General features: G+C 33.2%; 1 protein-coding gene across 11 annotated transcripts in view; it reads left to right on the plus strand.

Annotated features, from left to right (window-relative positions):
• Window positions 1-14028, plus strand: part of LOC106879475 (uncharacterized) — a 419118-nt gene extending 405090 nt beyond the window's left edge. For all 11 annotated transcript variants that reach the window (XM_089358606.1, XM_089358605.1, XM_089358603.1 and 8 more), the window contains one exon: window positions 4521-14028. In XM_089358606.1, coding sequence (XP_089214732.1) covers window positions 4521-13630 — 9110 coding nt within the window. In that variant the 3' untranslated portion in view covers window positions 13631-14028. The remainder of the gene's footprint in view (window positions 1-4520) is intronic.
• Window positions 14029-14476: the final 448 nt, after the last annotated feature.

Below are 14476 nucleotides of genomic sequence, written 5' to 3' on the forward strand. Positions count from 1 at the left end.
TTGTCCCATGTCTTCCTGGGCCTACCTCTTCCACAGGTTCCCTCCACAGTTAGATTGTGTCTATAATTCAATGAGCTGCTCTTGTCACAGTGTTATGCTGATTCTTCAAAATGTTAAGGGGACATATGCTTTCCACCAATGCTGTCATGTGCATATTGCCAAGGTGCACAGTTCTCACTCCCTCGTAATAAAAACTTGTTGGAAGAACTGTTATTTATGTTGTTGACTTTATCTGTCAATAGTCTTAAAGTCTTACCATCTGGCCCTGGGGCAGCTTTAGCAGAGTTCAAACATTGAAAGCATTTCTGCCACATCTTCAATCTTAAGATTACTTTTTACCTTCTTCCAACTGCTCTGCTCTTCTTACTCTGACCAAACAAATTTATAGATAATATCAATTGTCTATTGATATAGAATTAATTTTACCTTGTATTTTTTTTCTTTTTGTAATAAATTTTTGAATTGGAGAATTTGAAAATGTAGGTAAGAGAAGGTAGTTAATAATGGACCTCAACAGAGCATCTAGAGTAATGTTTCTCACTTTATTTTGTCCCATCCCCCACTTCAATTAAAAAAAGAAAAAAACCCTCTCTCATAAATGGGAAAAGTATATATATATAAAAAAGAAATAGTTGCAATTCAGTTGAATTAGGTACTTAAGTTGAAGCACCAAGTCAGTCTGGTATTATCTGCGCAGCTCGAAGTAAGGTGAACAAAATCAAAATAAGCAACAGGATATCATGAAGTGATGCAGTACGACCGTTTCAAGCAGCTCCATTTAATTGAACAATGCAATCATTAGATCAGTTTAAATGCAGTGCCATCATCAGCTGGCACTGCATTTAAATTGATCTAATGATTGCATTGTTCAATTAAATGGAGCTGCTTGAAACGGTCGTACTGCATCACTTATTGATAACCTGTTGCTTATTTTGATATATATATATGTTTCCCATTCTGAAGTAACCTACGCTCCAGAAAAATATTTCCACCTCACCACATTTTTAGAAGCACTGACCCAAAGCATGCTTCATTTATCAAATAGCAATTCCTGTGTCTATGCTACATGAATTATCTTCAACAATTTATGCCAAATAAAAGTAAATTACTTGACTGTTTTACAGACATTCTGTTGCTCTATACTCCTAGTTAAAAAAAAAAAGAAAGCATTTAAAGTATCACATTGTTGTGTTGTTAAACTACCTCATTAAGATGCTTCAAAGAAAACTAATATGTTTAGTGGTGTTGTCAATGTTTGTAATGTATTTAGTCAATAGAGTGTTGATTTAACCTGCAGATAATTTAAGATTAAATTGGAATGAATGCATTTTATACTTTTTCCATCCTGAAAACTGACATTTCTTATGGGTTAACCTGATACTTATCCTATAAAATTAATAATGTTTTTGTACACTGTAACATTGTCCCTTCTGAAATAAACAGAACCAACACACACACAGATGCATTTATGTGTGTGCGCGTGCATGCACACACACACACACACACACAATTCCTTTCCTTTCCATTAACTCACTAAAGTGATGTTTTCAAGATGTTCCATTGACAAATATTGATATTTTTGTTGTTCACTAAAATTAATTTATTTACCCTAAAAAGGGTGGTGAGTAGTAGAATTGGTAGTGTTGTGGTATTTAGTTATACCTCTTTATATCTTGTGTTCAGATCTCTACAAATTATTTAATGTTACTACAATCTCAAAGCATTAATTGCTATATATTATTTATTATCCACTATAAATTCTATGCATAATTTATTTTTCACTATAATCTGTTTACATTATTTTCACTACTATTTTTGCACATTATTTATTCTTATTAAATAACTCTACACATAGTTTGATTTTTAACAAAATCTTTACTTACTATTTAATTTTTATCATGATCTTTATTATTTTTATCATCACCATCATCTAACTATTGTGCTGCCCAATATTTTCAAAATGTTGACTTGTTTATTAAAACAGCCAGTATAACTAATGTGCTTTTAATATTAAGCTCTATGGAAAATTTGGAGAACTTTTAAAAGGAATGTTAGGATATTGTAACATCTCTAAATTTTGTTGATGGTGGATTGTTTTGTTATTCAATTGTAATTCAGTTTTCATCTTAAGCTGAATATTAAGTTAAATATTTTGCTTTCATGTTGTCTTAGACAATATGGATCTAAATATCTGACCAGTTATATGAATTCTTGAGTTCACATGACACTTAGCATTAATAATATTCATTACACTACAAACAGTGTCTCCAGTAGTTAACTTAGGTAATTCTATGTCTGTTAAACAACATGACATTGCCAGTGTGGAAAACAACTGAATTTCTATATTTTTCATTGCACAAATTCTTAACATTTAAACTTTTGAAAGTCTTTTTGAATATGTATTAGTTCAGTAATCCTACAAAAAACTAAAGCAACTAATATCTAATGTCTCAGTACAACAGCTTATGTGTAATTGTTTCTTACACAGGCAAGGAACTTGAGATTTTTCTCTGATAAGAGTAGGGAGCATTATACACTTTTCCAAAGATATTAGATTATTAGTGGTGTTTGTGAGGAATCAAGAACAAGCCATTGATCTTGTGTACTACAAAACTGTATTGTGCTTATTGATTATGAAAAATAATAATAAAAGTGGTGAATTGGAAGAATAATTAGTGTTCTGACTCTTCATGTTCTGATTTCCAATCTTATTGAGGTGAACTTTACTTTTTATCCCAGTTCAGGGGACAATATGATCGACTAATGCCTCTCACTAAAATTTCTGGCCTTGTACCTAGATTAGAAACAATTATAAATAATAATATAATGTTTCATAATTAACTTAAGCACTGAACTGATTAAAGATCATCCTGATTTACTTGTTTGCAAATATGAAACTGGATTTGAAATGATTTCAGTTGTTCTTCCTGACACATCTATGTAAAATATCCTTTTGTTTTTGATCCTATGTTTTTGGTTGCAGAGTAGGTTCTAAAAGAGATCAAGTGATAAAATATCTCATTCCAAAGTTGTTCTTAAACACACATCCTACTCATTGCAAACTGAAAGAGATAAAAAGAAATTAGCAAGAAATATTTATGAGAAAAAAGATAAAATTAGATTCCATTCACATTAACCATGTAGAATGTTCTGTGATTTTTTTTTTTGTGATTTGTGTGTATAGCAAACAAGAAAGAAAATTTAAATTTGTAGAGTTACAAAACAAATGAGGTTTCAGATTATTGTTGATCATATACTTGGAACATTCACACAGTCATCTGTTTTACATTATAACCAAGCAAAGTAAACAAAACTATAATTATATGATATGGAAATGGTGTAGTTTTCAGTTTGGCAAATGAAAGTTCAGTGAGTGAGGGTCCTTAATTTCTGCAAACATATTGATGTTTCTTGAGATGATTTATGTTATACTAGGTTTTGTCAGTGAAGCTATGGATGAGAGTCTCATTCTATGTATTATTTGAGTCATAATTTTTTATATATCAGCTGTTGTTCTCTATACTCCCTTTTGATTGTTATTAAAGAGGAAGGTGGCTTCATTCACAGTGTACCACCAGTGTGTTCATTTTGGTTGTTTGTCTTTACCTTCTAATTGTAGTTAGCTTGTATGGAAGGACTTCTTTACAGTCTCTAAGTTTCTATAGTGATACCCATTTGTTGTATCTATTAGTGGATAACTTTTCATGCAGTATACATTTTGAGAGGTAATACTTTCCATCTTGGACGTGTTGTACTCATCTTATATGTATCTTGAGAAGCCTGGCCATATTACTGGAAGTTCTTGTCACATGGAATAATTTAGCATTTGTGACCATGTCTCTTATTGAATTTTATTGATTGTTTATAGATAATACTGATGGAAGAGTTCAAGGAAATGTAGAAAATGAGTCAACTTGATAGTCATCGATATGACTGTTTTATAGACTCTGATTTTTGGGACTATCATCAGATTTTTTTGCTTTTCCATGAATTCACATGTAGTTTGCTGAAGGTTCCTTTGTTCACCTTTGTCCACTTCTTGGCCAATCTTTGGAATAAAGAAAATGCTACTTCTATTAACATATTACTCCACTCCAAGATGAAATTGTAGCTTATTATCTAACTGTAATCATTCCTATTCCTTCTTAATGATTAGATTTTAATTCTTTGAGAATATGTGATGATATCTTGGAGCAGAGTATTGCTTTAAAAGAAATACTTTAAGGTTAACAGTTACCATGATACTTTCCTCAATATATTGATGATTATGGTAATGCTTTTTCTGTATAATGGAAAATAATATAGATCAGTCCAAATCTACATGAACATGCTCATATTTTAAATGAAACTTAATAATCATTTAGATTTTTTTTAATTAATGTATCTGAGACTTTATAAGGTTATACTTATCATGACAGTGTCTCAAATTATAGAAATAGGTTTACCTTAGCAACTACTATTAAAACATTACAATTTCCAGTTCTGAACCATCGTTAGTTTTAACTTTTTACTCCTTGCAGAAAGTGAATCTGTCAAACCTTTAGGCCTGGTAGGTAAGGAGGATGGTGATGTACTTACCTTTACTGGAGAGAAGCAGCAAGTTCATTCTGACCAATTTGGTGAATCTGATAAGTCTAAACATTCTACAATGTCTGTGCAAAAAGAATCTGACAGTCTCTTTTCTGCAAACAGGAGAGATGTTAAATTTTCTCCTGGCAAAACTTTAGACATTACAATGAAAAAAACTGAAGAGTCTTACATAAATGGATTCAGTGAAGAAAAGCTTCAATCAATACAGAAGCCAAGGGTTCCTTTCCAAAGTACTCTGTCAGCTGACAGTTCCAGAAAGAAGATGTTTGAGCAATCCCCATTTACTGAAGATGATAAAGCAACAAAAATAATCAAACAGCCCAGTAAACGGACAGTTGACCTTCGTAATAACGAAGTTCAAGAAGAAAAAGTTGCATTTGTCCAAAAATCTAGATTTCCATCTGATGTCAATATACCAAGTCAACTTCCAACAAAAGTTTTCTATGATAAAGAAGATAAAGACAACATAGAGGAGCTTGTTGCCCCCAAAATAACATCAACACATGAAACTGAACGAAAAGTTGTAAAGAAATCCCAACAGACAGATGACCAAGCACGTTCTGATTCAAAAGACCCATCAACCAAATTGTCAACAAAAATCCTACATGATACTGATAGTAAAGACAAATTTCTTAAAAAGCCAGTGAAAGATACTAGTGAAGAAAAATTTGGGATGGCAGATAAGCATGTACTTGTAGCTATTCCATCATCAAGTGATAGTCAGTCCATAGATTCTGGTTTATCTGATCAAAATTCAAAAGATAGCTCTGATAAATTTTCAGAAAGGTCTAAAGTAAATGAGATACCTGAAGAAAAAATTCACTCAATACAGAAGCCAAGGTTTCCTTTCCAAAGTATGCTGTCAGCTGACAGTTCCAGAAGGAAGATGTTTGAGCAATCCCCATTTACTGAAGATGATAAAGCAACAAAAATAATCAAACAGCCCAGTAAACAGACAGTTGACATTCATAACAACGAAGTTCAAGAGGAAAAAGTTGCATTTGTCCAAAAATCTAGATTTCCATCTGATGTCAATATACCAAGTCAACTTCCAACAAAAGTTTTCTATGATAAAGAAGATAAAGACAACATAGAGGAACTTGTTGCCCCCAAAATAACATCAACACATGAAACTGAACGAAAAGTTGTAAAGAAATCCCAACAGACAGATGACCAAGCACGTTCTGATTCAAAAGACCCATCAACCAAATTGTCAACAAAAATCCTACATGATACTGATAGTAAAGACAAATTTCTTAAAAAGCCAGTGAAAGATACTAGTGAAGAAAAATTTGGGATGGCAGATAAGCATGTACTTGTAGCTATTCCATCATCAAGTGATAGTCAGTCCATAGATTCTGGTTTATCTGATCAAAATTCAAAAGATAGCTCTGATAAATTTTCAGAAAGGTCTAAAGTAAATGAGATACCTGAAGAAAAAATTCACTCAATACAGAAGCCAAGGTTTCCTTTCCAAAGTATGCTGTCAGCTGACAGTTCCAGAAGGAAGATGTTTGAGCAATCCCCATTTACTGAAGATGATAAAGCAACAAAAATAATCAAACAGCCCAGTAAACGGACAGTTGACATTCATAACAACGAAGTTCAAGAGGAAAAAGTTGCATTTGTCCAAAAATCTAGATTTCCATCTGATGTCAATATACCAAGTCAACTTCCAACAAAAGTTTTCTATGATAAAGAAGATAAAGACAACATAGAGGAACTTGTTGCCCCCAAAATAACATCAACACATGAAACTGAACGAAAAGTTGTAAAGAAATCCCAACAGACAGATGACCAAGCACGTTCTGATTCAAAAGATCCATCAACCAAATTGTCAACAAAAATCCTACATGATACTGATAGTAAAGACAAATTTCTTAAAAAACCAGTGAAAGAAACTAGCGAAGAAAAAAATGGGGTTGCTGAGAAACAACAGTTTCTATCCCCATCTGTTCAATCAAGTAGTAGTGAACATAGTGATAAAAGCTCCTCTCAGAAAATTGGTGGGAAAATTACCAACAAACAGCCTCCAAGGGAAGATGATTCATTTAATCCCTTTGATAAATACTACAGAATTAAAAAGGACATCAAAGTATCTCCCAGTATTACAGATGGCTCTGAAAAAGTTTCAACAGTAAATTTAGGAAAGTCAAGAGTTGATGGCATGCCTGAAGAAAAACTTGAGGCAACAGATAAACCAAGGCTTCCTTTCCAAGCTATTCCTTCCGTTCACAACAACAGAAGAAAAATCTTTGAGCAATCTCCATTTACTGAAGATGATGATAAAGCTAGAAAAATGGTCAAGCAACTCCCTAAACAGAATAACGAAATAGAAGAGGAAAAAGTTGCATTTATCCAAAAATCTAGATTTCCATCTATCAAGAAATCAAATCAACTTTCAACTGATAGGGAGAGTAAGGATGATGCTCAAGACAAGAAAGCTGTCCCTCAAATTTCAAAAGTTGATAAACCAAAAGATGAACTGAGAGATAAAAAATCATACTCTCTCACAAAAGACCCAGTCCTACATGATACTGACAGTAAAGACAAATTTCTTAAAAAACCAGTGAAAGATACTAGAGAAGAAAAAATAGGGTCTGCTGAGAAACAACAGTTTCTATCCCCATCTGTTCAATCAAGTGATAGTCAACATAGTGATAAAAGTTCCTCTCAGAAAATTGGTGGGAAAATTACCAACAAACAGCCTCCAAGGGAAGATGATTCATTTAATCCCTTTGATAAATACTACAGAATTAAAAAGGACATAAAAGTATCTCCCAGTAATACAGATGGCTCTGAAAAAGTTTCAACAGTAAATGTAGAAAAGTCTAGAGATGATGAAATGCCTGAAGAAAAACTTGAGGCAACAGACAAGCCAAGGCTTCCTTTCCAAAATGCTTCTTCATTTGTCAGTTCCAGAAGAAAAATGTTTGAAAAATCTTCACTTACTGAAGATGATGATAAAGCTAGGAAAATGATGAAGCAAACCCCTAAACAGACAGATAATAAGAAAGTACTAAAGGATGAAATTGGGACTACCATAAAACCTAAATTTCCATCAGGAATTTCCTCCCCTAATTGGTCTTCTGTAAAGAAAGCAAATGAACAAATTGGGGAAAATATAAAAGCAACAACTCCTGTAAAAACAAGTGACACACCAGATTATACATATTTTATTGACAGATCTGAGTTAAAAATTCAAATCCAAGAAAAACAAAGAATTGTATTCTCAAGAAAGAAACCCAGTGACAGTGTATCAAGGAATTTACTTGAAAGAAGTATTAAAGACTCCTCAGGTGAGAGAAATTCTAAATGTACACCAGCTAAGAGCTCTTCAGAGCAAGTAAAGAATGTTAAAAAGAAGAAAAATTCACAAATAGAAACAGTTACAGTTGCAGGAAAATCTAGATTTTCATTTAGAGGAGAAGTGCCACTTCATCATTCAAGTAAAGATACTCCAGAGAATCAAGTGGCTGATGTGAAGGACGCTAAGTATAAGCAAATTTCAGAGTCTCAGGAAACAGAAAACAATGGAAGTAGACAAGTTTCTGATAAAGATCATACCATTCAACATAAACCACAAACAGATTTTTACAAAACTAATATTCAAGACTTCCACTCAGATTCTGGTATCCAGTACCCTAATTCTCAAAAGGAACCTACGTTTCTTGCCACGAAACCAAAAAGTGTTCACTCAGTTAATAATTCTAAAAGCCCTATTCAAGACAAAAAAGAAATAATCTCCTCTGTTAAGGAATCCCAGTTGGATTCTTTTTCACATAAAGATGAAATATCACTATCCTTGCCTTCACCTTCAAATAACACTAACCAAGTCTCAAGAATAAGATCTGAACAGAAGGATGTATCTGATCCTGAAAAATATAACAATGATAAACTTAGGTTATTACCTGCAGCCAGTGATAGTAGAAAGGTACCCATCCATCCTGAATTAATATCAACTAAATCAAGTCTTTTGTCATCTACAAATGATTGGATAGATCATACAGAAACTAAATTACCACTTAGTTCTAGAGAAACCATCAAAAGAAGTAAACCTAAAACTTCTAATAATTCTGGAGATATTTTATCTATAGGTCATGTGGTCCCTTCTGATGTAAGCTCTCACTTAGCATCAAAACCAGTAACTGATAAGCCTACAGTTAGTAGTTCCCTTTCTAAGCCTATTACTGCAGCCCAAACCTCTCAGCAGACATCTCTCTATTGGATAGATCGAAAAGAGACATTCTTTTCTGCTGAGCGCACAAAAGCAACAAGAAGCAAGCACAAATCTGAAAAAGATGACTCAAACGAGAAAAAATCTACATCTAATGATTATAAGTCATTTCCAGAGAAGTATGCTGAAAATAGACCAGGTAGAGTTGATCAAAGTCCTCCTAGACATTCCCAATCAGATAATAAAGTAAAGAAATTCTCAAGTAGTAATCATTCTGAAGTAAAGAAATTTGGAACTTGTGAAGCTATGCAAAAATCTGGTTTGATAACCACCCCAGTTAAGGAAATAACTTGCAAAGCTCCATTAAAAATAAATGTTGATTATAAGAGTGAAACAACTGTAGATTGTCCCAAAGATGTTGTATCAAAACCTCACTGTGAATCTGATAAATCAACTGCTAACATATCCAATGTTCATGTTGATAAACAAATTGATAAGAAGAATATACCAACTTATGAAAATGTAGGGGTGTTCAGTAGTGAACCTGATATGAAACTGAATTTAGAAAATGAAACATCTGGAACCATATCTGCTGATAAGCATGTGGCAAATTTGGCTTCTCAAAAAACAAAAGATGGACCAGATGAAAATATATCTTCTGACAAACTTGTAACAAACAAGACTCCTCCAAAATCAAAAGAAACAACTTTTGGCCCGGATATAAAGATACCAGATAATAAATATGTGGCAGAAGTTACTTCTCCAAAAACAAAAGAAACAACATTTGGTCCAGACACAAAGGTATCAGCTGATAGACATGTGGCAAATTTGGCTTCTCCAAAAACAAAAGAGACAATGTTTGGGCCAGATGAGGATATATCAGAGAATAGACATGTGGCAAAAGAGACAACATTTGGTCCAGATGAAAAGGTGCTAACTGATAAGTATGTGGAAAATTTGGCTTCTCCAAAAAGAAAAGAGACATTTAGTTCAGAAGAAAACATGTCTGCTGATAAACATGTGGCAAATTTAGTTTCTCCAAAATCAAAAGAGACAACATTTGGCTCAGAAGAAAACATGTCTGCTGATAAACATGTGGTAAATTTAGTTTCTCCAAAATCAAAAGAGACAACATTTGGTTCAGAAGAAAACATGTCTGCTGATAAACATGTGGCAAATTTAGTTTCTCCAAAATCAAAAGAGACAACATTTGGTTCACAAGAAAACATATCAGTTGGCAAACATGTGGTAAATTTGGCTTCTCCAAAATCAAAAGAGACAACATTTGGTTCAGAAGGAAACATATCAGCTGACAAACATGTGGCAAATTTAGTTTCTCCAAAATCAAAAGAGACAACATTTGGTTCAGAAGAAAACATAACTGCTGTCAAACTTGATGCAAATTTGAATTCTCCAGAAACAAAAGTGACAACATTTGGGCCAGATAAAAGTATAACAAAAAATAGATATGTGGCAAAAGAGACAACCTTTGATCCAGATAAAAAGACACAAAATGATAAACATGTGGTACATGTGGTTTCTCCAAAAACAAAAGAGACAACATTTGGCTCAGAAGAAAACATATCTGCTGTGAAACAGTTAGCAAAATTGACGTTACCCAAAACAAAAGAATCAACATTTGGTCCTAAAGTGACCTCTTCAAAAACAAAAGAAACTACATTTGGTTCAGAAGAAAAGGTACCAGCTGATAAACATGTAACAAAACTGAATGCTCCAAAAAGAAATGAGACAGAATTTGGTTCTGAAGAAAATATATCAGAGGATAAACATGTGGCAAAAGGGACAACCATTAGCCTACACACAAAAAAATCACCTGAACAACATGTAGCGAGTTTGGCTACTCCAGAAAGAAAGACAGCATTTGGCTCAAAAGAAAACATATCTGCTGTTAAACAGTTAGCAAAAATGACGATATACAAAGCGAAAGAATCAACATTTAGTCCTGACAAAAACATATCTGCTGATAAACATGTGGCAAATTTGGTTTCTCCAAAATCAAAGGAGACAACATTTGGTTCAGAAGAAAACATGTCAGATGATAAACATGTGGCAAACTTGGCTTTTCCAAAATCAAATGAGACAACATTTGGTTCGGAAGAAAATATACGAGCTGACAAACATGTGGCAAAGTTGGCTTCTCTAAAAAGAAATGAGACAACATTTGGTTCAGAAGAAAACATATCAGCTGATAAACATGTCGTAAACTTGGCTTCTCCAAATAGAAGAGAGACAACATTTGGTTCAGACGAAAACGTATCAGCTGATAAACATGTGGCAAATTTAGCTTCTCCAAGATCAAAAGAAACAACGTTTGGTTCAGAAGAAAACATATCAGCTGATAAACATGTGGCAAACTTGGCTTCTCCAAAAAGAAGAGAGACAACATTTGGTTCAGAAGAAAATATATCAGCTGACAAACATGTGGCAAATTTGGCTTCTCCAAAATCAAAAGAAACAACGTTTGGTTCAGAAGAGAACATATCAGTTGACAAACATGTGGCAAATTTGGTTTCTCCAAAATCAAAGGAGACAGCATTTGGTTCAGAAGAAATCACATCAGCTGGCAAACATGTGGCAAATTTAGCTTCTCCAAAATCAAAGGAGACAACATTTGGTTCAGAAGAGAACATATCAGCTGACAAACATGTGGCAAATTTGGCTTCTCCAAAAAGAAGAGAGACAACGTTTGGTTCAGAAGAAAATATATCAGCTGATAAACATATGGTAAACTTGGCTTCTCCAAAAAGAAGAGAGACAACATTTGGTTCAGAAGAAAACATATCAGCTGGCAAACATGTGGCAAGTTTGGCTTCTCCAAAATCAAAAGAGACGACATTTGGTTCAGAAGGAAACATATCAGCTGACAAACATGTGGCAAATTTGGTTTCTCCAAAATCAAAAGAGGCAGTTAGTTCAGAAGTAAGCGTATCTGCTGATAATAAAATATTGCCAAAAAAAATGGGGAAAGAATTAGATAAACTAAGTAGTTCTTCACTTGATGTCCACTCTACAATGACCAGTAATAAACTGGAACTAAGTATTGATGATAAAAAGGAGAACAGTGATACAACTTTGGTCCTTAGTAAACCTGAGGATGAAGCTGTTCACTGGATTGACAGAAAAGAAAACACATTTTCTCCAAACTGTAAAGCATCATTGAAGAAAAAGAGACCTGTAATTTCTCAGTCATTTGAGGAAAAATTATCATCAGGGTTTGGATTACAACATAAACCTTTATCAACTACTTCTGTTTCGTTTGGAAATAAAGTTTCTCAATCAAAGAATGAATCTGAAGCAGTCAATCTTAACTCTGTGTCAGAAGATACACTCTCTAGTAGTAAAATAATACCAAGATTCAGTTCATGGATTGGTTTTAAGAAAAATGATTCTACCCCTGAATCAGTTGGAAGTGCTAGCATCAAGCATAACCAGAAACAATACTCCATGCCAATGAAGGAAGATAAAAACTTAGATGTTAAGGATTTAGCACAAACAAAAAATACCATAAAACAATTTAATGATGTGGTTGGAGTAAATAAAAACTTACCTCCTGCACCATCTATGACCACTGATGTTTCAGAGCCATTGCTAGATTATTGGGTTGAAAGGAAGGAATCTTTTCTTTCTGATTCCAAAACAAATTCTGGACATTGGATATATACATACACAAGACCACAGTTATTTGCTAAAAACGACAATAATATAAAAACTTCTGGGAGAAGTGAAAAGTCTAATGAATTTGTTAAGTATGAATCTAGCTATGGGAATAAACTGGAAACTCACAATACAGCTGATTTTCCTATAAAGGAAAACAATCTTCAGCAAAAAAGTATTGAAGACACATATTTGAATAAAAAAGCTGGATATGGACTTGACAGTGTAAATTCTAATGAGGATATCTACCCTCTGGAGGAAGACGGTATAAAATTAAAAGTTGAATTAGAATTTAATCAGGATGTAACTAGAACAGATACTCTGGAACCTGATGATCAATCTTTTACTTTTGTCAAGGAATATACTTCTATTGAACCTAATAGTTCTCAGTCAGAAAAGTTCGGAAAACCATCTAAATCAGATAGCAATAACAAAAACTTGTCCAAAACATCTGAGTCTGGAGTATATTTTGTTGAAATGAATTCTGATGATGATAAAGAATCAAATATCTCTGGTTATCCTGTTGAATATAATAATGGCATTATATCATATTCATCATATCCCAAGCATCAAAACCTGTCATCAGAGCCTTATGCAGAATCAGACCCTTCTAAACAGTCAAGTTCTGATCATTATGATCCACAAAAACCTGCAATAAAATTGAGACAGTCTCAGAAAAATTATTCACCTCATTTCACTGAAAGTGTAAATGAAACTGAAATTGATTCACACTTTGAGAATAATTCGGAAACAGACACACTATCTAAATGGAATGATACTGATAGTCCTGTCAAAGCAAAATCTATTACGTCAGATTTTTCTCCTAGAGAAAGAAATTATCAAGACACCCCATCATTTTTAGAATCATGCTCATCTCAAAGTCATCCTGTTAGAGAAATGTCTGCAATTGCAAATCTCCGTGATATGGTTCTCAATGATGAAAAAATTGCATATCAACAATTCCTAAATAATAATACTTCTAGAAACTACAAACACTTAAAACAATCTCCTGAAAATCAATATTCAGCAAAAGCACTGAATTATCCTTTGTATGAGGATGACAATATCTTTAAACCCACAGAATTAAGTGATGCTTTTGAATATACTTCATCTGCTTCTGAAATGTTACCAAATCCTGCTACACCCAACAGGAACAAAGCAAAATATAACACTCAACCATCACATTAATTTGTTCAGTCAGATTTAACAGATTCTCCTCAACAGTATGTAAACACTGATTCATCTGATTTTGTTGTGGACTCAGGTAGACATCTTTAATATCCTCTCATAAACTGATATCAACAATACTGACTGTCTTCTTTTTAATTTGTTTTTCCTACTTTCCTTGTAAAGTGAAGAACTCTTTTATTATATCAACTAACCACTGTATCAGTATCTATTATTTGGACAATAAAGTGAATTTATATCATTTATTCAATTTTCTCAGCTAACATAACTTGTGCACCTCTATTTTTATATTTTATACTTTGTACCTGTGCACCTCTATTTTTAACATTTTGAATTTCTGTTGGTTATATATTGCTCAGAATTATCCCCAATTTTAAATAAAATTACTTTGATATTTATTTTAAACCTTCTGTTATGCTTTTAGAGCTTTGATGGAATTATCTCTATAAACTGGTAAAACTTTCTGACTTCTATTAATACATCTGAAACTAGTGAATACTAATTTTTTTTTGTCCATCTTCCTCATGTTGATGCAAATTATTTTAAGTATATTTTCTAACAATTTTAATCATTTGTATTATCATTTTAAAGTGCAGGCATAGTTGCAATGTTAAGAAGCTCCATTTGCAACCATGTGGTTTTGTGTTCAGTCCTACTGAGTGACACCTTGGGCAAGTGTCTTCTACTATAGCTTGGACTGACCAATGCCTTGTGAGTGAAATTTGGTAGACAGAAACTGTATGGAAGCCCATCATGTGTGTGTATATATACATGTGTGTGTGTGTGTCTTTGTGTTTGTGCTTGTACCCACCAAAAGAGATAGAATAAGTAGGCAAAAGAAACTGA

The sequence above is a fragment of the Octopus bimaculoides genome, chromosome 10 (assembly GCF_046866305.1).
Source record: "Octopus bimaculoides isolate indiv1 chromosome 10, ASM4686630v1, whole genome shotgun sequence".
Lineage (NCBI taxonomy): Eukaryota > Metazoa > Mollusca > Cephalopoda > Octopoda > Octopodidae > Octopus > Octopus bimaculoides.